Here is a 27,474-nt window from a genome sequence, read left to right as displayed (position 1 = left end):
TAAAGAAAATTTTTGATAAAATTTTCTTTTATGAAGAAAATTTTTGATAAAATTTTCTTTTATAAAGAAAATTTTTGATAAAATTTTCTTTTATAAAGAAAATTTTTGATAAAATTTTCTTTTATAAAGAAAATTTTTGATAAAATATATCAAAAAAATTTTCTTTTATTTAGAAAATTTTCGACAAAATTTTCTTTTATATAGAAAATTTTCGACAAAATTTTCTTTTATATAGAAAATTTTCGACAAAATTTTCTTTTATATAGAAAATTTTCGACAAAATATTCTTTTATATAGAAAATTTCAACAAAATTTTCTTTTATATAGAAAATTTTCGATAAAATTTTCTTTTATGTAGAAAATTTTCGATAAAATTTTCTTTTATATAGAAAATTTTCGATAAAATTTTCTTTTATATAGAAAATTTTCGATAAAATTTTATTTTATAAAGAAAATTTTGATAAAATTTTCTTTTATGAAGAAAATTTTTGATAACATTTTCTTTTATAAAGAAAATTTTTGATAAAATTTTCTTTTATAAAGAAAATTTTTGATAAAATTTTCTTTTATAAAGAAAATTTTTGATAAAATATATCAAAAAAATTTTCTTTTATTTAGAAAATTTTCGACAAAATTTTCTTTTATATAGAAAATTTTCGACAAAATTTTCTTTTATATAGAAAATTTTCGACAAAATTTTCTTTTATATAGAAAATTTTCGACAAAATATTCTTTTATATAGAAAATTTCAACAAAATTTTCTTTTATATAGAAAATTTTCAACAAAATTTTCTTTTATATAGAAAATTTTCCATAAAATTTTCTTTTATATAGAAAATTTTCCATAAAATTTTCTTTTATATAGAAAATTTTTCATAAAATTTTCTTTTATATAGAAAATTTTCCATAAAATTTTCTTTTATATAGAAAATTTTCCATAAATTTTCTTTTATATAGAAAATTTTCCATAAATTTTCTTTTATATAGAAAATTTTCCATAAATTTTCTTTTATATAGAAAATTTTCCATAAATGTTCTTTTATAAAGAAAATTTTCCATAAAATTTTTTTTTATATAGAAAATTTTCCATAAATTTTTTTTATAGAAAATTTTCCATAAATTTTTTTTTATAGAAAATTTTCCATAATTTTGTTTTTTTATAGAAAATTTTCGATAACAATTTCTTTTATATAGAAAATTTTCAACAAAAATTTTTCTTTAAATAGAAAATAATTTGTAAAAACTTAATAAATTAATAAATTGTTAATTAAAACTGCCATTCTCCATCTAATTGAAATTAAATTAAAGAATTTGGATCTTGCCTCTTTTAAAAGGAAATTTATAGTTTTAAACTATTTGCGTAAAAATCATTTTCAATTAAAATTGTTCATAAAATAAACATTAATTACATATGATTTCCTTTTTGAAAACGACAAACATTATTATTTCAAATAAAATTTTTAATAAATTTTGAAATAAACATTGAAAAAAAAAATCGTTTATATAGTTTCCACACAAAAACAATAATTAGTACCCAAAGTCAAAGCAAATGAAAGAATAAAAAAGTATTTATTTTTAAGTTTATCCAAATACAAAAAGAAAAAACAAAAGTGTGGGAAATACATTTCTCTCTAAATTGTCTGTTTGTATAATTTATGTTCTTCTATTTTCTAAACAAACAACTAAATTCTATTTTTTTATACTTTAGAAGCCAACATGAACTAGAAAGAACATTGATTGAAGGTCATGTCTTGTGCTCATCTGTTGGCGGCTGTAGTGTTCCTCCTCTTTAGTTTTTGTTTTGTTATTTTTCCTAATGGGCTTTAATTTTCAAATGGAATCATTTGAAAAACATAAAAACTAAAAAACAGTAATTAATTTTTAATAATGACGATGATTCATAAAAGAACTAAACTATTCAGTTTGATTTGAAAGTTTATTTGTTTTCCTTTAGTAGTTTTCTATTATTTATATTTAGTTTGCTGAAAAAATAATCAGAAGTATTTGTTTAGCATGACTTCAAATTGTATAAACACCAGTTTATCGAAAATTATCACAAGGGAAATATATGGAAAATTTCACATAAAAAAGAAATTCTTTCTCGAAAAGAGAAAGTATCGACTATTTCATATAAAAAGAGGCTTTATCGAAAAATTTCTATAAGAAGAAAATTTATCGGTAATTTTTGATAAGAAAATGTATCGTTATTTTTTTGTAAAAAGAAAATTTATAGTTAATTTTCTATAAAAAGAAATTTTATCGCTAATTTTCTATAAAAAGATTTTCTATAAAAGGAAAATTTTTTAAAGTAAATTTATTGATAAAAGGAAAATTTTTTGTAAATTTTTCATAAAAGGAAAATGTGTCGCTGAATTTCTATGAAAATAAAATTCAGGAACATTTTCTTTATGAAAAGAAAATTTTTAAAAAAATTCTGTATGAAAAGAAAATTTTAAAAAAATTCTGTATGAAAAGAAAATTTTCTATATGAAAAGAAAATTTATGAAAATTTTCTATATGAAAAGAAAATTTATCAAAATTTTCTATATGAAAAGAAAATTTATGAAATTTTTCTATATGAAAAGAAAATTTGCGAAAATTTTCTATATGAAAAGAAAATTTGCGAAAATTTTCTATATGAAAAGAAAATATGTAAAAATTTTGTACTTAAAAAGAAAATTTGTGAAAATTTTCTATATAAAAAGAAAATTAGTGAAAATCTATCTATGTATATAAAAGAGTAGCGTTACTGAATGACTGACTCATCATCGCACAGCCCAAACGGCTGAACCTAGAATCATGAAATTTTGAAAGTAGATGTGTTTTTGGTTATGTAGATCCACTAAGGAGGGAGGATTATTGAACATTTGTACATTAAGGGGTAAAAGAGGGGAAAAACGGGTAAAACAGGTTTTCTTAATTATCTTACCTAATATTAGTGATGCAAAAAAAATTTAAATGCACCCGTATCTTCTCTTAAAATAAGCAGATGGGTTTCTGGTACTATTTTGAAATTCTTACTTTAAAGGGGTGAAAATGTGTAACAAAGGTGATTTTGGTACCTTTTTGGCCCTTTATAACTTTTTAACTAATAAACAAAATAACATTTTTGTAAATACTGTGAATATATCTCCCAAAAATATGAGACACCTGTTTCGTACTTTTTTAAAATTCAGTCCTTTTTGGCTGTAAAAGGGAGAAAACTGTATTTATGGTACTTTTTTAGCACATTAAGAAAACTTTTTCGATTTATTAAAGTATTCCTATTAAATTACGGACTAACTCTGTAATATTTATTGAAACAATATTTTTGCTATGTTACTGGGGAAAAAAGTACCAAAAAGGGGAAAAAACGGGAAATTTAATTTTATTCAAACTCATTGAGCCAATTTTTATAAAATTTTAAAAAGTAGTTTATTTACTCACACAAAATAGACTATTGGTATATTATTTTGGAATTCGAGTACTATAGGCTTTAGTTTTAGGATCAAATTCGAGTAAATTGTTTGGTACTTTTTGAAAGCAAAATTTTTCTGGAACAAATGAATGCAGTTTTGAATCGTTTGAGTTTTATCTGTGATATATAGATTTAAACACGGATCATTTTGTAAACTTAATTTTCAAAAAAGTATATTTCTAAGCGAAAAGGGTACAAATTGTACTCTTTTTATTAGTACTTTTTAGTAGGGAAGAATTTATTCCACTTTTTGTACTTTTTCTTTCTTCAAATGATACTCTTTGTATGTTCTATGGTATGAATTCAAAACACATGATTATTAAACATACACGGTCCTCATTCAATAACATTCTTTAAGAGATAACTTTTTAGTACTTTTTATCTCATAAATGGTACTTTTTGAATTTTCTAAAATATTCAACCAACTAGAAATATAAATTTTAACATACATGGTCTTGACTGAATAATATTCTGTAAGTGGGAATTCTTTGGTACTTCTCATTTTTCAAATGGTACCTTTTTGATTCTCTATAATGGTTAACCGGAACACATGACCCACGGTCCTTATTAAATGAGAATTTATTGAGAGAGATTTTTGTACTTTTTCGTTTTTCCGATGGTACTTTTTGATATTTTGACGATATTGAACATAGAAATATAAAATTTAGGAACCATAGTGAATGAGAATCTACTGAAAGGGACTTTGGTACATTTTCATTCATCAAATTATATTTTTTGAATTGTATATAATATTGAACACATAAACATAAAACTTTTGATTAAATGAGAATCTATTAGAGGTATTTTATAGTACTTTTTTCAAATAGTACTTTCGAAATTGTCTATAATGTGGTAGCTAAACGAATGAAAAATACAAGCTTCTTACTGAATGCGAATTTATTCACGTAATGTTGAACGTAAAAAACTGAAACATTAAAAAAATCGTTAATCAATTTTAATTTTCTATAAAAGTAAACAAAATTTTGAATGTATTTATGAAAATTTATGAAAATTTATCGAAAATTTTTTATTAAAAGGAAATTTATCGAAAAATTTCTATTAAAAGGAAATTTATAGAAAATTTTCTATTAAAATGAAATTTATCGAAAATTTTCTATTAAAAGGAAATTTATAGAAAATTTTCTATTAAAAGGAAATTTATAGAAAATTTTCTATTAAAAGGAAATTTATCGAAAATTTTCTATTAAAAAGAAAATTTATCGAAAATTTCCTGTTAAAAGAAAATTTCTCGAAAATTTCCTATTAAAAGGAAATTTATAGAAAATTTTCTATTAAAAGAAAATTTATCGAAAATTTCCTATTAAAAGAAAATTTATCGAAAATTTCCTATTAAAAGAAAATTTATCTAAAATTTCCTATTAAAAGAAAATTTATCGAAAATTTCCTATTAAAAGAAAATTTATCGAAAATCTTCTATTAAAAGAAAATTTATTGAAAATTTCCCATTAAAAGAAAATTTGTTGAAAATTTCTTATTAAAGAAAATTTATCGCAAATTTTTTCTAGAAAGAAAATTTGTTGTAAATTTTCATAAAAGGAAAATTTATCGTAGAATTTTTATAGAAAATTAAAAATCTTTAAAAATTTCTTATTAAATGTAACGAAAAGTTTTCCAGAAAAAGAATTTCCTTTAAATAGAGAATTTTTTTAATTAGTTTTCGTTATGTACATTAAGTTTTTATAATTAAGTTTTTTTTATTGTATGCAAAAATCAAACATATCTAATTGATTTCGATAATGGATTAAAGCTAAATAAATCGAAAAAAGAAATCTACTATAAATATTATAAACAAATATGACCATTTAAACTAAAAAATTTACACTCAAATATTTAGTTTTTATGTTTTCGCACATTTAGCTGTTATTTTTATAGCTGAAAATATTAAATATAAATAAAAATAAACCAAAAACATGTGTTAACTAATTGAAAACATACAAAAAATAACAATAACTTTTTTTAATAAAAATCAAATAAATATGTAGTTGTTTAAAATGGGACATAATAATTTTATTCAATGAACTAGACACAAAAAATTAAACTACAAACCTTAATAGGCAGTCAAAATATTAAACAGATATGTCGAACCAAATTAGTAAATTATTTAGTTAAAGTGTCACTTGTCTAAACAAAAAATAAGTAAACTTTAAAACCAAATTCTTTAAATATTATTTACTTTTGTATAAATACCCGAAACCCTAAGAACTTTTGTTATTTGAAATTCTTTATTTGATTAATATTTGTTGTTATAGACAGTTTTATAAAACAACTATTTACACTAACCAGCCCACTCTTAGGAAGGCTATAAACAATTCAAATAAATAATAAATAAATATGAAGAAAAAAGATATAAAAACTTTAAATAATATTTTATTTATTGGCAATGTGCGTGAACATAAATAACCCCAGGTGGCGGTGTAAGTCTCAAAAATATTCCATAGTGTTTTTATAGTTCAGTTAGTTTAGTTATAAAATCTTTTTAAATTAAAATTTATTTCCAAAAATTTTGCACTGAGATTTCAACACCTTTTCATGGAGAAAACAAATAAAACATAATGAAAAAATTTTAATGTATACACACATACTTAAAATAAATTTTCCAAGAATTTATAAATAACAAACTAAAAACAAGTAAATGCTAAAGGTCATTTAATTGTTTCTAGTTTCTTAGTCTAGTCTATAGTCTAGTCTATAGTCTAGTCTATAGTCTAGTCTATAGTCTAGTCTATAGTCTAGTCTATAGTCTAGTCTATAGTCTAGTCTATAGTCTAGTCTATAGTCTAGTCTATAGTCTAGTCTATAGTCTAGTCTATAGTCTAGTCTATAGTCTAGTCTATAGTCTAGTCTATAGTCTAGTCTATAGTCTAGTCTATAGTCTAGTCTATAGTCTAGTCTATAGTCTAGTCTATAGTCTAGTCTAGTCTTAGTCTAGTCTATAGTCTAGTCTATAGTCTAGTCTATAGTCTAGTCTATAGTCTAGTCTATAGTCTAGTCTATAGTCTAGTCTATAGTCTAGTCTATAGTCTAGTCTATAGTCTAGTCTATAGTCTAGTCTATAGTCTAGTCTATAGTCTAGTCTATAGTCTAGTCTATAGTCTAGTCTATAGTCTAGTATATAGTCTAGTCTATAGTCTAGTCTATAGTCTAGTCTATAGTCTAGTCTATAGTCTAGTCTATAGTCTAGTCTATAGTCTAGTCTATAGTCTAGTCTATAGTCTAGTCTATAGTCTAGTCTATAGTCTAGTCTATAGTCTAGTCTATAGTCTAGTCTATAGTCTAGTCTATAGTCTAGTCTATAGTCTAGTCTATAGTCTAGTCTATAGTCTAGTCTATAGTCTAGTCTATAGTCTAGTCTATAGTCTAGTCTATAGTCTAGTCTATAGTCTAGTCTATAGTCTAGTCTATAGTCTAGTCTATAGTCTAGTCTATAGTCTAGTCTATAGTCTAGTCTATAGTCTAGTCTATAGTCTAGTCTATAGTCTAGTCTATAGTCTAGTCTATAGTCTAGTCTATAGTCTAGTCTATAGTCTAGTCTATAGTTAGTCTATAGTCTAGTCTATAGTCTAGTCTATAGTCTAGTCTATAGTCTAGTCTATAGTCTAGTCTATAGTCTAGTCTATAGTCTAGTCTATAGTCTAGTCTATAGTCTAGTCTATAGTCTAGTCTATAGTCTAGTCTATAGTCTAGTCTATAGTCTAGTCTATAGTCTAGTCTATAGTCTAGTCTATAGTCTAGTCTATAGTCTAGTCTATAGTCTAGTCTATAGTCTAGTCTATAGTCTAGTCTAAAGTCTAGTCTAAAGTCTAGTCTATAGTCTAGTCTATAGTCTAGTCTATAGTCTAGTCCAAAGTCTAGTCCAAAGTCTAGTCTAAAGTCTAGTCTAAAGTCTAGTCTAAAGTCTAGTCTATAGTCTAGTCTATAGTCTAGTCTAAAATCTAGTCTATAGTCTAGTCTATAGTCTAGTCTAGTCTATAGTCTAGTCTAGTCTATAGTCTAGTCTATAGTCTAGTCTATAGTCTAGTCTATAGTCTAGTCTATAGTCTAGTCTATAGTCTAGTCTATAGTCTAGTCTATAGTCTAGTCTATAGTCTAGTCTATAGTCTAGTCTATAGTCTAGTCTATAGTCTAGTCTATAGTCTAGTCTATAGTCTAGTCTATAGTCTAGTCTATAGTCTAGTCTATAGTCTAGTCTATAGTCTAGTCTATAGTCTAGTCTATAGTCTAGTCTATAGTCTAGTCTATAGTCTAGTCTATAGTCTAGTCTATAGTCTAGTCTATAGTCTAGTCTATAGTCTAGTCTATAGTCTAGTCTATAGTCTAGTCTATAGTCTAGTCTATAGTCTAGTCTATAGTCTAGTCTATAGTCTAGTCTATAGTCTAGTCTATAGTCTAGTCTATAGTCTAGTCTATAGTCCAGTCTATAGTCTAGTCTATAGTCTAGTCTATAGTCTAGTCTATAGTCTAGTCTATAGTCTAGTCTATAGTCTAGTCTATAGTCTAGTCTATAGTCTAGTCTATAGTCTAGTCTATAGTCTATAGTCTAGTCTATAGTCTATAGTCTTTTTTTTTTTTTTTTTTTTTTTTTTTTTCGATACGCAGGAGGTGTGAAATCTTTCAAGGATACCTACAGCCCGTACTGATAGGCATGCACGATTTCCACGTACTAAAACACACCCCCTCTACACACTACCCTGTACCCCACGGAACTGTCTTCTGATATTACTTCGTGGGGACGGAAAGCCCTCAAGGGCCGGTCTCTTTAATACATAAGGGATTTAAATTATGTTATTCTGGTTTGTTTTCCGAAGTTGCTCTGCTTCTCTTAGTACAAGGTTTACTTTTGTTATAAAACCATTTATTGCATCCCATTTTGGTTGGGATTCCAACATTACATTGATTATATTGTCGGCAGTCAACCTCTCCCCCACATTCAGCATTAGTAGCATACGTTGTGTAGCAAAACGCGGGCATATAAAAACTACATGTTCTGCATTTTCATTTTCGTCTGGGCATTCTGGGCACCTAGGCGAATTATCAAGCTTAAATCGATACAGATACTCCCTATAACCTCCATGACCGGTAAGAAATTGGGTCAGGTTATACGTTACTTCGCCATGTGGACGTTTTAGCCATATATCGATGTTGGGTAATAGTCTGTAGGTCCATCTGCCTTTTGGGGAATTATCCCATCTTCTTTGCCAGCTTGATATCGATTTATCCCTTTCAGACTTACGAATAAGGTTCTTTGGTACATTGGGATTGTCTGCTATCTCCTTATAGACGTTGGAAAGTTCCCTTGCTGTTATATCTATGGGTATGACACCCGCTACGACGCTTGCTGCTTCACACGATACTGTTCTAAAACTACTGCAGATTCTTAGACAACCTCTCCTAAATATTGAAAGTAAGCTCTTTTTTGACGAGGTGCTTACACATTTTTCCCACACTGGCGACCCATACAACAACGTGGAGTTTGTTACTTTCGAAATTAGTACTCTGCGGCTATGACGAGGACCACCGACATTTGGCATCATTTGGGCTAAGGCATTTGTCTAGTCTATAGTATAGTCTAGTCTATAGTCTATAGTATAGTCTATAGTATAGTCTAGTCTATAGTCTAGTCTATAGTCTAGTCTATAGTCTAGTGTATAGTCTAGTCTATAGTCTAGTCTAGTCTAGTCTAGTCTAGTCTAGTCTATGTCTATAGTCTAGTCTAGTCTATAGTCTTGTCTATAGTCTAGTCTATAGTCCTAGTCTATAATCTAGTCTATAGTCTAGTCTATAGTCTAGTCTAGTTAGTCTATAGTCTAGTCTAGTTATAGTCTAGTCTATAGTCTAGTCTATAGTCTAGTCTATAGTCTAGTCTATAGTCTAGTCTATAGTCTAGTCTATAGTCTAGTCTATAGTCTAGTCTATAGTCTAGTCTATAGTCTAGTCTATAGTCTAGTCTATAGTCTAGTCTATAGTCTAGTCTATAGTCTAGTCTATAGTCTAGTCTATAGTCTAGTCTATAGTCTAGTCTATAGTCTAGTCTATAGTCTAGTCTATAGTCTAGTCTATAGTCTAGTCTATAGTCTAGTCTATAGTCTAGTCTATAGTCTAGTCTATAGTCTAGTCTATAGTCTAGTCTATAGTCTAGTCTAGTCTATAGTCTAGTCTAGTCTATAGTCTAGTCTATAGTCTAGTCTATAGTCTAGTCTATAGTATAGTCTATAGTCTAGTCTATAGTCTAGTCTATAGTCTAGTCTATCTAGTCTATAGTCTAGTCTATAGTCTAGTCTATAGTCTAGTCTATAGTCTAGTCTATAGTCTAGTCTATAGTCTGGTCTATAGTCTAGTCTATAGTCTAGTCTATAGTCTAGTCTATAGTCTAGTCTATAGTCTATTCTATAGTCTAGTCTATAGTCTAGTCTAGTCTAGTCTAGTCTAGTCTATAGTCTAGTCTAGTCTAGTCTAGTCTAGTCTAGTCTAGTCTAGTCTAGTCTAGTCTAGTCTAGTCTAGTCTAGTCTAGTCTAGTCTAGTCTATAGTCTATAGTCTAGTCTAGTCTAGTCTAGTCTAGTCTAGTCTAGTCTATAGTCTAGTCTAGTCTATAGTCTAGTCTTTAGTCTAGTCTATAGTCTATTCTATAGTCTAGTCTTTAGTCTAGTCTATAGTCTAGTCTATAGTCTAGTCTATAGTCTAGTCTATAGTCTAGTCTATAGTCTAGTCTATAGTCTAGTCTATAGTCTAGTCTATAGTCTAGTCTATAGTCTAGTCTATAGTCTAGTGTATAGTTTAGTCTATAGTCTAGTCTATAGTCTAGTATATAGTCTAGTCTATAGTCTAGTCTATAGTCTAGTATATAGTCTAGTCTATAGTCTAGTCTATAGTCTAGTATATAGTCTAGTCTATAGTCTAGTCTATAGTCTAGTCTATAGTCTAGTCTATAGTCTAGTTTATAGTCTAGTCTATAGTCTAGTCTATAGTCTATATATTTTCTAGTCTATAATCTATATATAGTATATCCAGTCAATAGTCTAGTCTATTGCCTAGTCTATAGTCTAGTAGTATACTACAGCTATCACGTTAATTTATCGATGTTATTCTAAATATTTGTACGAAGAACACATCTAGTAAAAAAATATTAATTTCATTAACGAGCAACAACTAAGTACACAATTTTCATCCAAAAATAAACTACATTTCTATTTCGAATTCCCATTATAACACATGGCGCTCCAACTAGTTGTACGACCTACATAAAAACAAAATATATTTCATGTTCATTCAAATATGTTCATATAACCTGCATCACGACCCACTCTTAAACACTCATATGCCACCACCGCGCCACTGACCAAAAGTGTTAATGCTATACTGGCAAATAAAATGAACAAATGTGAAGTTGTCATGCTGTGCATGCAAGTGCTGCTCTTGAATTTGTTGGGGTTTTTATTTTTGGATTGTTTTTTCGTATTTAACCATGGAGTGTATGAATGCAGAGTGAATAATAAAGATTTTTTGTTATATTTTTTTAGACAGTTTCGCTGCAGTTGTTCAGGGTGCCAATGTATCACATTTAGACAGATTTTTTGTCAACTTATCATTTGATACGTTTGTACTATAGGCAGGAAGTCGATCATGACTTAAGTGTTATTAAATAATAATCCAAAGAGATAACAGTTATATTTCTTGTACTCAATTTAGGAAATTTATTTCAAAATCAATTAGCATATGTCTGTATTTGTGGAAGGGACGTGTATTTGTAGTCACATTCCACGAACTGCCGGGGTGTTATTGTTGCTTTTTTTATTAAATATACAGAAATCACGTCCATGTTTGTATATGATTATTTTTGTTTCACTTGTGCGTTTCTTTTATTTTTGCTATTTTGACTGCCACTTTTGATTGTTTGTTCACACTCAATTATAAAAATAATTATTTCGACATGTTTGTGTCCATGCATAGACATTTAAAAGCGAACATGGATGGAATGGGTGCGGATGAATAGTAAATTCTGTAAATTTAGGTGCATAGATAAGAAAAAGTGTTTTTTTTGGCGCTTTGGATTAAGATTAAGAGCATTTTATTCATCTATTCGAATCGTATACATACCCAGCAAAAAACTAGGTAATGACTTGTACTTACATAACCACTTACTCTTCAATGATTACTTATCATTTGCATTACTTTTAAGTACTCTTCTAATGACTTACCTACAATCACATACATAAGTACTTTACTCTGTGTGAGCATTTTTTGCGACAAAACCAGTTTTTAACTCCTTATTTGTAAGTACTTATTTACGTAGTGATTTGTAATGGAGGTACTTGCTTCAGTTTTCTAGCTTTAAATCCTATTATAAGATTTGTATAGTTCTGATTTGGCTTAAATTATGAATTTTCCTAAAGCCCTAAATCTCCCTCAGTTATTGACTTTATATCGTTTTTAAGTCCCAGTTAAGCTTCTATGCTTATTTATCTGCTTTCATTTTTATCCCAACTATATTTTATTTAAATAAAAATATATATAAAATTCACAATACATTGTTCATGTGACACAATAAATTTAAAAAAGAAAAATTTGAAAACAAACCTAATAGACAACAATACAGACAAAGTGACAGTTGGACAAAATGAAATGATGCATGGAAATAAGCCAAATTGTCATACATATAACCAACTTTGTATATACAAACATCTACACAAACATACATACATATGTGAACATTAATTTGTTAATACAACTGCAAATAAACACACTCAAGGGAGAGAGTATAAAATAAATATACTAGAGATTTTTTTTGGCGGCCTTATGTAGTCTTGTCTATAAGGAAATTTAAACGAAGGTCTAAATGAACATTTTGGTTGCTGTTTTTTCTTAATTTTTTTTCCTCATTGAATTATTTATGTTTTTTGTCCCGGCAGACTATAGGTATTGGTACCACCTCTTTTCCCCAGAATTGTAATAACTCCAAGATGAGGGTCTTTCATCAAGGTAACATGCCCCAGGGGGGTGGGGGGAGATTTCAACAAACATAGCTTAATATAGCTTCGCTACCCTAACTTACAAAATACATAAAAAATTAGTTTTATATTTCAGTGTTCAATATTATATACAATTCAAAAAATATAATTTAATGAATGAAAAAGTACCAAAAGTAGATTCTCATTCACTAAGGTCCTTACATTATAAATTTTATTTTCAATATCGTAAAAATATCAAAAAGTACCATCGGAAAAACGAAAAAGTACAAAAATCTCTCTCATTTAATAAGGACCGTGTGTTTCGGTTAACCATTATAAAGAATCTAAAAGGTACCATTTGAAGAATAGAAAAGTATCAAATAGTTCCCACATATAGAATATTATTTAGCCAAGACCATGTATGTTAAAATTAATGTTCCTAGGTGGAATATTTTAGAAAATTAAAAAAGTACCATTTCTGAAATAAAAAGTACTAAAAAGTTCTCTCTTAAAGATTCTTATTCAATGAGGACCGTGTATGTTTAATAATCATGTGTTTTGAATTCATATTAAAAAACATACAAAGAGTATCATTTGAAGAAAGAAAAAGTACCAAAAGTGGAATACATTTTACCTAAGTGGAAAGTACTAATAAATAGAGTATAATTTTTCCCCTTTTCGCACAGAAATATATAGTTTTTCGAAATTTAAGTTAAAAAATGTTCCGTATTTAAATCTATCTATTACAGATTAAACTCAAACGATTCAAATATGCATTCATTTGTTCCAGAACAATAGTGCTTTCAAACAGTACCAAACAATTTACTCGAATTTGGTGCTATATAGGCATTAGTACTCGAATTTTGTATGAGCAAATAAACTACTTTTTAAAATTTTATAAAAATTGTCTCAATAAGTTTGAATAAAATTAAATTTCCCGTTTTTTCCCTTTTTGGTACTTTTTTTTCCAGTGAAATAGCAAAAATTTTATTACAATAAATATCACAGAGTTAGTCCGTAATTTAATAGGAATAATTCAATAAACCGGAAAAGTTTTCTTAATGTTTTAAAGAAAGTACCATAAATATAGTTTTCTTCCTTTTACACGCAAAAAGGACTGAATTTTAAAAAAGTACACAATAGGTGTCTCATAATTTTGGGAGATGTATCCAAAATATTTATAAAAATTTTATTATGTTAACTAGTTCAAAAGTTATAAAGGGCCAAAAAAGGTACCAAAATCACCTTTGTTATACATTTTTACCCCTTAAAAGTACGAATTTCAAAAAAGTACCAGACACCCATATGCTCATTGTAAGAGTAGATACAGGTGTTTCCCCTTTTTATCCGTAAATGTACAAATTTCCAAAAATCCCTCCTTAGTGGATCTACATAACCAAAAGCACATCTACTGTCAAAATTTCATGATTCTAGGTTCAGCCGTTTGGGCTGTGCGATGATGAATCAGTCAGTCAGTAACGCTACTCTTTTATATATATAGACTACGAAAATAAATTTTGTGTTGCGTAGGTTATTGGAAAGATCCCTTTAGGGTGCACGTGGTGATTGTGGTTGAAATTTGTATCGCGGAAAGAGAATGACAGTTTAATGATAGATGGTAATATTTCGGAATATGCTCGATGCTGTTATCGTAAAGACTACAAAGACTTCTCAGAGGAATAAGGCCAAAAGTTGGTAAAAACTTTTTGTCAAATGAATGGGATATAGGTTATATCTCTGATTTAATGAGATATAGATTATATCTTTGTTTTGCGGATATCCTCAATAATGGATACTCGTGTCAATGTGTCGGATGTTTTCACAATGAAATAGTTAAAGTAACTTGTGCGTTGCCCATCACTGACTCATACACACTTATGTATATATACATACATATGTTTTCTTTTAATTTATTTGTTTATTTTCAAGGTAAATCCGAATTAAAAGAAAAAAACAAAGAAAATATAACAGAAAACTTATTGATACAAATTAAATGTTTTAAATTTATTGTCATCTTTAAAAAGATTAACAATTTCAACAGCAGTAAATTTCGAAAATTTTTCAATATTCACAATAAATTATTTTCCTCGTATACTGATTAATTTCCTTATTAAACCTTATTAAGTAGAACATTTAAGCAACATTTAAATTTAAAACAGAACTTTCGACCTCCCTCATGTATAGTTAATTTATGATAAAACTTAATTGTTCTTACCCACAATAACGACAAAAAGTACATTAAATTATAATATGACTATTTTAATTCCTCACATTTTTTTCATTGCTTCCAATAATGTGTAATTTTAACAATCTCATCAATTTATTGAGATTTAATGATTTGTTTATATATGTATGTATATCTGACAACGAACAGCCAGTCAGAGTCATGTTAAGTCTGAAATGTTTATATATTATCGACCATTGATTTTTGTTTCCATATACATATATAGGGAGCCAGCCACAGAGGCTGGTAAAAGCCAAAAAGCTACTTTCCACCAATAAGCAAACATTAATACATATAAAGAATTACAGACTGGTCAAAAGGACGGACATATTGTCTGTCTGTTAGACAGATGAACTCAATCAGTTTTCAGTATATCATTATCATCTTCGTCGTCATCATTATTATCATCATCCTCACCAACGTTGTCAATTATATTAAGTGGAATACTTTCGCACTGCTCGTATTTCATTTTTATATTTTTATACCCTACACCACTTTAGTGGGGAGGGTATATTGGATTTGTGCTGATGTTTGTAACATAGAAAAATATTCGTCCTAGACCCACCTTAAAGTATACCAATTGGCTTAGAATCGTTTTCTGAGTCGATTACGCTATGTCCGTCCGTCTGGCTGGCTGGCTGTCCATGTAAACCTTGTGCGCAAGGTACAGGTCGCAATTTTCAAGATAATTGGATGAAATTTGGCGCGCCTATTGAAATGGTTAAAATCGGTCCATTATTTCACCTAGCCCCCATAGAACAGGTCCCCCCAAAAAGTGCTTCTGAGCTCATAATTATGTTAAATATACAGATATATCGATAAATTACGGCACAACTAAGTTTTATAGAAGTCTTGATGACCCTGCCAAATTTCATAAAGATCGGGCCCCATCTGACCCTAGCTCCATACAAAGTCCCCTTCAGAAAATTACTTGAATGTTCCAAATTAACTTATAAACACAAATATCGCGATGAAATTCAGTACAATAAAATATTATGTAAATATAAATATATCCACAAAATTTTATCGGGCTTGGTCCATATTTGCCCCTAGCCCCCATATAAAGCCTCTTTCAGAAAATTAGTTTTTCATTCATAAATTGCTTAAATGTATCGGGACAAGGGAATATTGAAGATAAATGCTTCATTATGAAAAATAAATCACATTTAATATTCATAACTGGTGTAGGGTATCATATGGTCGACCACGCCCGACTATACTTTCTTAGTTGTTCGTTTTAATGCTTGTTAGTTGGAATTGGTCCAGTTTATTTAATTGGTTAAAATATTAAAAATCTTTTTTTTTTTGTAAGAAACAAGAATTTTAATTTAATTTTCTTTATTTTTTTTTTTTCTATTTTCAGTCTTCGCCTCCTTCTGCTCTCTTAAATGGTTCAGCACTTTTCTTAACCTCTCCTACAACTAAAGATATTTCTACATCCTCTCTAGCCTCTGCTACTAATGACGTCAATTTGATTGTGGCAAATAAACTGAATGCATTAGGAATGCATTCGAATCATCATCAACAGCAACAACAACACACCACCCAGACATTGCCTCAAGGCTGTAATCGGTAAGTTTATGGCTAAAATATTTATATCTGTGTGTGCAATTGTATGTATTTTTCAATATTAATGTAATTTTTTTGTTTTTCTTCATTTATTCTGAAGTCGTTTTTTTGTTCTTTTTTTGCTTTTTTTATAATGAATTTCTGCTTTAATATTTCTTTGCGTTTTTTATTTTCTTTTCATATTTTTATGACCTGTCATTATTCATTAGACCCCGGCTATTTAAACATTTATGGCAACATTTGTTTTTCAGTTTATTACATTTGGTTTATGACTTAAATGTCATAATTAAGTTGCACTCATACGTAGTTCATAAATAATTTTTAATATTCCATTTTTATAGGATATTTATAGTTAAAATTTTATTAGTTTCACGAAGTTTATATTATAATGATAACTATGTAAACTATTGGGGGTTTTTTATACTCTACAAGAAATTCTTGAATTTGACAGAAAAATGTTAATTATTTCACTATGTATTTGTTAACCTTTAAAAAGTTTTTATGTCATGCATTTCGTTCATCATTACATAATGGTAAATTCTACCCCAATCAAATTAGTTTGATCAGATCCGTTTTGCCATTTGAGCGATTTTTCAACGAAATATTTTTGGAAAAGTTTAACAGTTTGATCCTAGCAGTGGGTTATATCATACCAATAATCCTACAGTGACCAACGCTTTATATTATACTAGCATACCCTGGGTGCTTCGCTACCCTAACCAAAATTAAATACATACAAAATTTTGATTTAAAAATTTTCTTATTTGTTCCAAAAAAATTGTGCCTTCAAAAAGGTACCAAACAATTTACTCGAATTTGGTCCTATATAGGCCTTAGTACTCGAATTCCAAAATAATATACCAATAGCTTATTTTGTGTGAGTAAATAAACTACTTTTTCAAATTTTATAAAAATTGGCTCAATGAGTTTGAATAAAATTAAATTTCCCGTTTTTTCCCCTTTTTTTGTACTTTTTTCCCCAGTGAAATAGCAAAAAATTTGTTTCAATAAATATTATAGAGCTAGTCCGTAATTTAATAGGAATACTTCAATAAATCGAAAAAGTTTTCTTAATGTGCAAAAAAAAGTACCAAAAATAAAGTTTTCTCCTTTTACACCCAAAAAGGACTGAATTTTAAAAAAGTACGAAATTTTGGGAAATATATAAATAAAATATACAAAAATTTTATTTTGTTTATCAGTTAAAAAGTTATAAAGGGCCAAAAAGGTACCAAAAACACCTTTGTTACACATTTTCACCCCTTAAAAGTACGAATTTCAAAAAAGTACCAGACACCCATCTGCTTGTTTTAAGAGTAGATACATGTGCATTTCAAATTTTTCTTGTATCACTAATATTAGGTAAGAAAATTAAGGAAACCTGTTTTACACGTTTTTTCCCTTTTTTACCCCTAAATGTACAAATTTTCAAAAATCCTCCCTCCTTAGTGGATCTATATAACCAAAAACACATCTACTGTCAAAATTCCATGATTCTAGGTTCAGCCGTTTGGGCTGAAATTTGAACTTTCGACCTCCCTCATGTATAGTTAATTTATGATAAAACTTAATTGTTCTTACCCACAATAACGACAAAAAGTACATTAAATTATAATATGACTATTTTAATTCCTCACATTTTTTTCATTGCTTCCAATAATGTGTAATTTTAACAATCTCATCAATTTATTGAGATTTAATGATTTGTTTATATATGTATGTATATCTGACAACGAACAGCCAGTCAGAGTCATGTTAAGTCTGAAATGTTTATATATTATCGACCATTGATTTTTGTTTCCATATACATATATAGGGAGCCAGCCACAGAGGCTGGTAAAAGCCAAAAAGCTACTTTCCACCAATAAGCAAACATTAATACATATAAAGAATTACAGACTGGTCAAAAGGACGGACATATTGTCTGTCTGTTAGACAGATGAACTCAATCAGTTTTCAGTATATCATTATCATCTTCGTCGTCATCATTATTATCATCATCCTCACCAACGTTGTCAATTATATTAAGTGGAATACTTTCGCACTGCTCGTATTTCATTTTTATATTTTTATACCCTACACCACTTTAGTGGGGAGGGTATATTGGATTTGTGCTGATGTTTGTAACATAGAAAAATATTCGTCCTAGACCCACCTTAAAGTATACCAATTGGCTTAGAATCGTTTTCTGAGTCGATTACGCTATGTCCGTCCGTCTGGCTGGCTGGCTGTCCATGTAAACCTTGTGCGCAAGGTACAGGTCGCAATTTTCAAGATAATTGGATGAAATTTGGCGCGCCTATTGAAATGGTTAAAATCGGTCCATTATTTCACCTAGCCCCCATAGAACAGGTCCCCCCAAAAAGTGCTTCTGAGCTCATAATTATGTTAAATATACAGATATATCGATAAATTACGGCACAACTAAGTTTTATAGAAGTCTTGATGACCCTGCCAAATTTCATAAAGATCGGGCCCCATCTGACCCTAGCTCCATACAAAGTCCCCTTCAGAAAATTACTTGAATGTTCCAAATTAACTTATAAACACAAATATCGCGATGAAATTCAGTACAATAAAATATTATGTAAATATAAATATATCCACAAAATTTTATCGGGCTTGGTCCATATTTGCCCCTAGCCCCCATATAAAGCCTCTTTCAGAAAATTAGTTTTTCATTCATAAATTGCTTAAATGTATCGGGACAAGGGAATATTGAAGATAAATGCTTCATTATGAAAAATAAATCACATTTAATATTCATAACTGGTGTAGGGTATCATATGGTCGACCACGCCCGACTATACTTTCTTAGTTGTTCGTTTTAATGCTTGTTAGTTGGAATTGGTCCAGTTTATTTAATTGGTTAAAATATTAAAAATCTTTTTTTTTTTGTAAGAAACAAGAATTTTAATTTAATTTTCTTTATTTTTTTTTTTTTCTATTTTCAGTCTTCGCCTCCTTCTGCTCTCTTAAATGGTTCAGCACTTTTCTTAACCTCTCCTACAACTAAAGATATTTCTACATCCTCTCTAGCCTCTGCTACTAATGACGTCAATTTGATTGTGGCAAATAAACTGAATGCATTAGGAATGCATTCGAATCATCATCAACAGCAACAACAACACACCACCCAGACATTGCCTCAAGGCTGTAATCGGTAAGTTTATGGCTAAAATATTTATATCTGTGTGTGCAATTGTATGTATTTTTCAATATTAATGTAATTTTTTTGTTTTTCTTCATTTATTCTGAAGTCGTTTTTTTGTTCTTTTTTTGCTTTTTTTATAATGAATTTCTGCTTTAATATTTCTTTGCGTTTTTTATTTTCTTTTCATATTTTTATGACCTGTCATTATTCATTAGACCCCGGCTATTTAAACATTTATGGCAACATTTGTTTTTCAGTTTATTACATTTGGTTTATGACTTAAATGTCATAATTAAGTTGCACTCATACGTAGTTCATAAATAATTTTTAATATTCCATTTTTATAGGATATTTATAGTTAAAATTTTATTAGTTTCACGAAGTTTATATTATAATGATAACTATGTAAACTATTGGGGGTTTTTTATACTCTACAAGAAATTCTTGAATTTGACAGAAAAATGTTAATTATTTCACTATGTATTTGTTAACCTTTAAAAAGTTTTTATGTCATGCATTTCGTTCATCATTACATAATGGTAAATTCTACCCCAATCAAATTAGTTTGATCAGATCCGTTTTGCCATTTGAGCGATTTTTCAACGAAATATTTTTGGAAAAGTTTAACAGTTTGATCCTAGCAGTGGGTTATATCATACCAATAATCCTACAGTGACCAACGCTTTATATTATACTAGCATACCCTGGGTGCTTCGCTACCCTAACCAAAATTAAATACATACAAAATTTTGATTTAAAAATTTTCTTATTTGTTCCAAAAAAATTGTGCCTTCAAAAAGGTACCAAACAATTTACTCGAATTTGGTCCTATATAGGCCTTAGTACTCGAATTCCAAAATAATATACCAATAGCTTATTTTGTGTGAGTAAATAAACTACTTTTTCAAATTTTATAAAAATTGGCTCAATGAGTTTGAATAAAATTAAATTTCCCGTTTTTTCCCCTTTTTTGTACTTTTTTCCCCAGTGAAATAGCAAAAAATTTGTTTCAATAAATATTATAGAGCTAGTCCGTAATTTAATAGGAATACTTCAATAAATCGAAAAAGTTTTCTTAATGTGCAAAAAAAAGTACCAAAAATAAAGTTTTCTCCTTTTACACCCAAAAAGGACTGAATTTTAAAAAAGTACGAAATTTTGGGAAATATATAAATAAAATATACAAAAATTTTATTTTGTTTATCAGTTAAAAAGTTATAAAGGGCCAAAAAGGTACCAAAAACACCTTTGTTACACATTTTCACCCCTTAAAAGTACGAATTTCAAAAAAGTACCAGACACCCATCTGCTTGTTTTAAGAGTAGATACATGTGCATTTCAAATTTTTCTTGTATCACTAATATTAGGTAAGAAAATTAAGGAAACCTGTTTTACACGTTTTTTCCCTTTTTTACCCCTAAATGTACAAATTTTCAAAAATCCTCCCTCCTTAGTGGATCTATATAACCAAAAACACATCTACTGTCAAAATTCCATGATTCTAGGTTCAGCCGTTTGGGCTGTGCGATGATGAATCAGTCAGTCAGTAACGCTACCCTTTTATATATATAGACTAGCACTATCCGGTAATAATTTTCAATAACATCCGTTGTCAAAGTATATATACATACAGTATATAAAGAAAAATTATAAACACTTTGGTGTAAATTTGGTACCAGGCGTGTATATTTCTTTTTCCCTCTGTGCAGGGGTATGTTGTTCTCTATGAGCATGTCGGATAAATGAGAAGAGTGTTGGTGGGATGAATGGTGATGGATGAAAGGTATCTTATACAAATGATATCCTTTAATTTTCCTTCCTAGTCCAGTTATGTTCAGGGAAAACTCTGTTCGTGCCAGATTTACCACAGTGTGTTCTCTGTGAGTAAGAACAAAGTCCTCGGTTTATTTGATGGATTCGTGTTTTGGACTACCGAATACGTCTCTAGGTGCTGGTGCCGACTTAACAGATGCCATCCCATCTCCGTGGATGCCATCCCATCACCACGGAAGTGATGTTTTTGCATCTCGGAAGTTAAGCAACGGGGCAGCAATGTTCAGAGATTGGATAGCTCGAATAGTTGAGTAAAGTTGTTGTAAATGGACCGGCAGAACCATGTACATAAAAAAATTGCCACCCTCGTGTAAGATACACAAATGGCCGTTGGTGAGTAGTCTCAGAAGCTAACCCCGTGAAATAGGCCAAGAAATAGGCCAACACGAATGGTGTTCACATAAAGCACTTCGACATTTTTCACCTTCGTGAGAAGGGTATAAAAGTTGCAATATCGTTGTGGGAGCCTAACATTAAGTATTGATATTTATAAGTTAATAAAAAGGACACAGAGAACACACTGTATTAAGTCTGGTATGAAAATAGTCACACAACACCGAAGTATCAATCTTTAAACCAAAATTCTCTCTTAGCGATTTCTATTTAAGCATAACCACTCGTGTATCCCGAAGTTACCTATCCAACAGCTTCGACAGTTTATAGCTTCGACAGACTGAAGGCTAAAGAAATTTCGGATATTTTGTTCTGAATTGAAGAGTATCTTAGAGAGTGTGCTGCATCAAATGAAACAATTTTTTGTTGGACAGGGCAAGATCTGTACTTTAAGGCGGGAAGGGCATCATGTGGCCAAGCGATGTCATAATGGAATGTTACGCTTTCGTGTCTAACCGCCCATTCGGGGCTTCAAACGAATCAGTTGCATTTCGTACATTTTCACAGGTCATAGTCTAATACAATAAAGCTGCATAATTATCTGTTTTTATAGAGTATTAGAAAAACACGTTGATTCTACACAATTTAACAAGCTAAATTATGTTAAATTTTCGCTTTGAAAATTTCAGAGATATATATAACCCAATTTCTTAAATTGATATTAAAATATTATATAAAATTGTTTTTGCACCTTCAGTTATATTAAAAATATTTAATTATAGTAAATAATTTGTATTTCATTTTAGTTTTGCATGCTTTACCTATATTAGTAGTTAACTTAAAAAAAAAACAAATTTCAATTATCCTATTTGTGTATTTATAGAATGAAAGTTTTTAAAGTTTAATCCTGTTAATTGTTTCCATTTTTTTGTATATTATCTATTCTATTTATTGCTAACCTATCCTTGCATTTAACCAAAAAAACTTCATGAAATAAAAAAAAACCTAAATCGATTAACTAAATTCCATCATTAAACCAACCAACCACTATCAAACCAACTTCATCTTATAAAAAATTTTAATCCAAATATTAAAATAAACCAAACTAAAAAAAATAACAAAAAAAAAACTATCCTGTAGTAAAAGTAATGGTTATGCGATCAATGGCACTATACAAACTACCGAAATTCTTTCACAGACTAATGCAACAACAAATGCTAACACAACCTCGGCAACAACTGCAGCAACAGCAAATGATTTGAATTTCTTGCCACAACTAAGGCTGACACCACAAACTCAAGGAACAGAACAGCCTGCAACAACATTTGTATTTACATCGCCGACTTCCACATTCAAACGTAAGAAGCAACAGCAATTGTTAAAAGAAGAACAGGAAGTTGAACAACAAAGGCAAAAACAGCAACAACAACAACTGCAACAGGAGCATTATAACAATAACTTGTATAAAATTGGCAATAGCCACCAAGAAAGGCCAATAGGCACCACTGAAAGTGCAACAACCTTAAGCGAAGATTATCACAGCAGGACTACAATAGTAAATACAAATAATAGAGGAAGTAATTTAACTCCCAAACGGCAGTCTCTACTATTACAACAACAACAACAACAACAACAACCACGAACCAACAGCAGCAGCAACACTAACCCTATAACAAATGATACAAAGACGGTGATAAACAATAGTTTAGGTGTTTTACTAACAGACACCGTTACATATGCACCCTCATCATCGTCTGCAACAACATTCTCTTATATCAACGGAAACGGAACTCTAAACAGAAACTCGAACGGTAACGGATCTACACGTTTAACATTTAAAACGCACACACTACCAGCCATAACAAAAACAACAACCCCTTCTACCTTTATTACGGATGGTGTGGTGGATTTGGTGGCAACAACCAACGTAACAAAATCAAAAGGTCTTACCGGGCGGGAGAATAAACACAACAAACTGTCCGCATCGTTTAAACGTCGTCAGAAAATGCAAGCCAGCAGTAGTGGTGGCAGTGGTACCACAACAGCAACGGCAAAAGGCAACAGTACTTCGAGTCTAATGGATGACATTGAAATGCATTTGGGTTTAATTGGATGGCGCAAAAAGTGTCTTTACACTTTACTGGTGCTCTTAATGCTATTGATAATCATAAACTTAGGACTAACACTATGGATATTGAAGGTCATGGAATTCTCAACGGTAGGTAAAGGTCTAAAAAGTTATTTGTTTTTATGGTAATTTTTCTTTTCACTATAGAAATGCTTATTGTATTTAATGATATTCTTTGGATAGGAATTTTGACTAAATAAGTACTAACTAGACTATACTTCAGTCGATAAACTTGATCATAGACTCATTAGTCTATAGAATAGTTTCAAATAAAGATTCGAATAATGATGGTAATCTATATAGCTGACTAAAGACCAGTCAGTAGACTTGACTGCAAGATAGTCGATAGATAGACTAGTCGATTTAACTATAGACTAGTCTATAAACTCGACTATAGAGTAGTCAACTGACTCGACAATAGATTAGTCTATGGACTCGACTATAGAGCAATCAACTAACTCGACAATAGACTAGAAGATAGACTCGACTATAAACTAGTAAATGGACCTGACTATAGACTAGTCCATAGACTCGATTATAGACAAGTCGATAGACTCGACTATAGACTAGTCGACAGACTCGACTATAGACTAGTCGACAGACTCGATTATAGACTAGTCGATAGACTCGATTATAGACTAGTCGATAGACTCGACTATAGACTAGTCGATAGACTCGACTATAAAATAGTCGATGGATTCGACTATAAACAAGTCAACGTTCTCGACTATAGACTAGTCGATTTATTCTATAGCTTTGACAGTAGACTACTCGATAGACTAGTCTAAAGACTAATCGATGGACTCGACTATAGAATAGTCGATGGACTCAACTATAGACTAGTCGATAGACTAGACTATAGACTAGTCGATAGACTCGACTATAGACTAGTCGATAGACTCGACTCGACTAGTCTATAGAGTCGACTATAGACTAGTCGATAGACTCGACTATAGACTAGTCGATAGACTCGACTATAGACTAGTCGATAGACTCGACTATAGACTAGTCGATAGACTCGACTATAGACTAGTCGATAGACTCGACTATAGACTAGTCGATAGACTCGACTATAGACTAGTCGATAGACTCGACTATAGACTAGTCGATAGACTCGACTATAGACTAGTCGATAGACTCGACTATAGACTAGTCGATAGACTTGACTGTAGACTAGTCGCTAGACTGGACTATAGACTAATCAATATACTCGTAAAAGTCTAATCGATGGACTCGACTATAGAATAGTCGATGGACTCGACTATAGAATAGTCGATGGACTCGACTATAGAATAGTCGATGGACTCGACTATAGAATAGTCGATGGACTCGACTATAGAATAGTCGATGACTCGACTATAGAATAGTTGATGGACTCGACTATAGAATAGTCGATGGACTCGACTATAGAATAGTCGATAGACTCGACTAAAGAATAGTCGATAGACTCGACTATAGAATAGTCGATAGACTCGACTATAGAATAGTCGATAGAATCGACTATAGAATAGTCGATAGACTCGACTATAGAATAGTCGATAGACTCGACTATAGACTAGTAGATAGCGTCGACTATAGACTAGTAGATAGCGTCGATTATAGACTAGTCGATAGTATCGACTATAGGCTAGGCGATAGTATCGACTATAGGCTAGGCGATAGCGTCGACTATGGACTAGTCGATAGCCTCGACTATAGACTAGTAGATAACTTCGACTATAGATTACAATATACCAGTTGACAGACATGACTGTAGTCGATAGACTTGTCTAGGACTAGTCAAATGGCTCTATTATAGAACAGTCGATGTACTCTGCTATAGAATACTTGATCATAGACTCGACTACAGACTAGCTGATAGAATCGACGACGTACTAATCTGTAGACATTACTTAGGACTAGTCGATAGATTAATTTATGGATTAGTTAAATGAATCATCTATAGATTTGTCTATTAATTCTTCTGTAACTAGTTGGCAAAACACTTCAAACGAGAAATCGTTAAGGGTTTTCCACTCTCAGATTTATGTCTAGAGAAAGGTTGTTATAAAGTTACTTATTTCGACTAATTTAAATACATTTCTAGCTTCATCTCTAATATTTTAGCATATGTTTATTTATTTGAATTTTTGTTTCTTTTTGTAAATTTACAGGAAGGTATGGGTCAACTGAAAATTGTTCCTGGTGGTATACAACTAACTGGACAAGCTTTAATTATGGACATGTTAAGAGCATCCACAATACGCTCAAGGCATGGGCAACCTATAGCAATAGGTAAGGATAACAAAACATAATTTTTAATTTGCTTAGCTTAAACAATGTTTAGTTACAAATAGATTAACTAATAATTTTTAAACTTTAATGCGAAAACATTTATATAGTAACTTGAAAGTCCATAATATTGAATATCATATTCATTAAAAACTAAATATTTTACAAACTATTTTACAAGAATTTATATGAATATTTCTGAAACTTTTCTTATGGAGTTACTATATTTGGCCATCAACTGGCCGTACATTATTTATTCCTTTTATTTACTTCATAAACAAATAAGTAAATTTTATTTTTTTTATTTATTCATATTCTACATAAATGTGTATACATTTACTTATTATTCGAATTAGTAATTTACATAAATTTACATTTGTTTCCGGCACATACAATCTACTGCTAATAATCATAAAGATACAAATGAAAACCCTATGAAATGTATGTGTTTAAGTTTGTTCAACATCTTCTTTATTTCCTGTAAAATACTCACATGCACATTTCCTCCTGGAATTACGTAAATAGTAGTTTGTATGTGTTTATTTCTAATCATTATTTGTATTTGTTTATTTATGTATATGTGAGTATATTATTCGGAAATTGTACTAGTCATTTGACATTCTTGTTTATTTGTTTAATATTTAGTCGTATAAGTGATATTTGCTTTTACATCCAAAATGTATTTACCTTGAGGTCATAATTTGTAAAAATCATGACTTTCATTTGTTTCTATTTGTCGAAGAATTAATGAAGTGGAATTGAATGTAGATACATATGTAGGACTTTGTTTATCATATGATAACCAGAAATTTTAGTTAAAGTTAGAGTTAAAGGGATCATTGATTAGAATTAAGGCAAATTACAATAACTGGTTTCATTTTGTAGAAATTATAAATATATGATATAGCAAATCATTATAGAAGAATTTTTAGTCTATAGACTATAGACTAGACTATAGACTAGACTATAGACTAGACTATAGACTAGACTATAGACTAGACTATAGACTAGACATAGACTAGACTATAGACTAGACTATAGACTAGACTATAGACTAGACTATAGACTAGACTATAGACTAGACTATAGACTAGACTATAGACTAGACTATAGACTAGACTATAGACTAGACTATAGACTAGACTATAGACTAGACTATAGACTAGACTATAGACTAGACTAGACTAGACTATAGCTAGTCTATAGACTAGTCTATAGTCTAGACTATAGACTAGTCTATAGTCTAGTCTATAGTCTAGTCTATAGTCTAGTCTATAGTCTAGTCTATAGTCTAGTCTATAGTCTAGTCTATAGTCTAGTCTATAGTCTAGTCTATAGTCTAGTCTATAGTCTAGTCTATAGTCTAGTCTATAGTAGTCTATAGTCTAGTCTATAGTCTATAGACTAAAAATTCTTCTATAATGATTTTGCTATATCATATATTTATAATTTCTACAAAATGAAACCAGTTATTGTAATTTGCCTTATTCTAATCAATGATCCCTTTAACTCTAACTTTAACTAAAATTTCTGGTTTATC

At 29.8% G+C, this 27,474-nt stretch overlaps 2 protein-coding genes across 2 annotated transcripts in view; both read left to right on the top strand.

The window, feature by feature from the left end:
* The window catches only part of LOC119614001, a gene marked incomplete at its 5' end in the record, with an annotated part of 44,736 nt that extends 21,741 nt beyond the window's left edge, over positions 1-22,995 (top strand). Inside the window, 3 exons of the mRNA XM_037970077.1 lie at positions 16,010-16,218; positions 19,170-19,378; positions 22,734-22,995. Coding sequence (XP_037826005.1) covers positions 16,010-16,218; positions 19,170-19,194 — 234 coding nt within the window. The remainder of the gene's footprint in view (positions 1-16,009; positions 16,219-19,169; positions 19,379-22,733) is intronic.
* LOC119614000 (myb-like protein Q) lies at positions 19,311-25,937 on the top strand (the record flags this gene model as incomplete). The annotated part of the gene is made up of 3 exons (XM_037970076.1): positions 19,311-19,378; positions 22,676-23,753; positions 25,817-25,937. Coding segments are annotated over exons 1-3 (1,267 nt in total), but the record flags the coding sequence as incomplete, so codon positions are not given.
* Between the last annotated feature and the right edge of the window lie 1,537 nt (positions 25,938-27,474).

This window comes from Lucilia sericata, unplaced genomic scaffold (assembly GCF_015586225.1).
Source record: "Lucilia sericata isolate MDLA Ls3-8-SP2 unplaced genomic scaffold, ASM1558622v1 Contig002485F_arrow, whole genome shotgun sequence".
Lineage (NCBI taxonomy): Eukaryota > Metazoa > Arthropoda > Insecta > Diptera > Calliphoridae > Lucilia > Lucilia sericata.
This window is presented reverse-complemented; position numbering and strand designations above follow the sequence as displayed.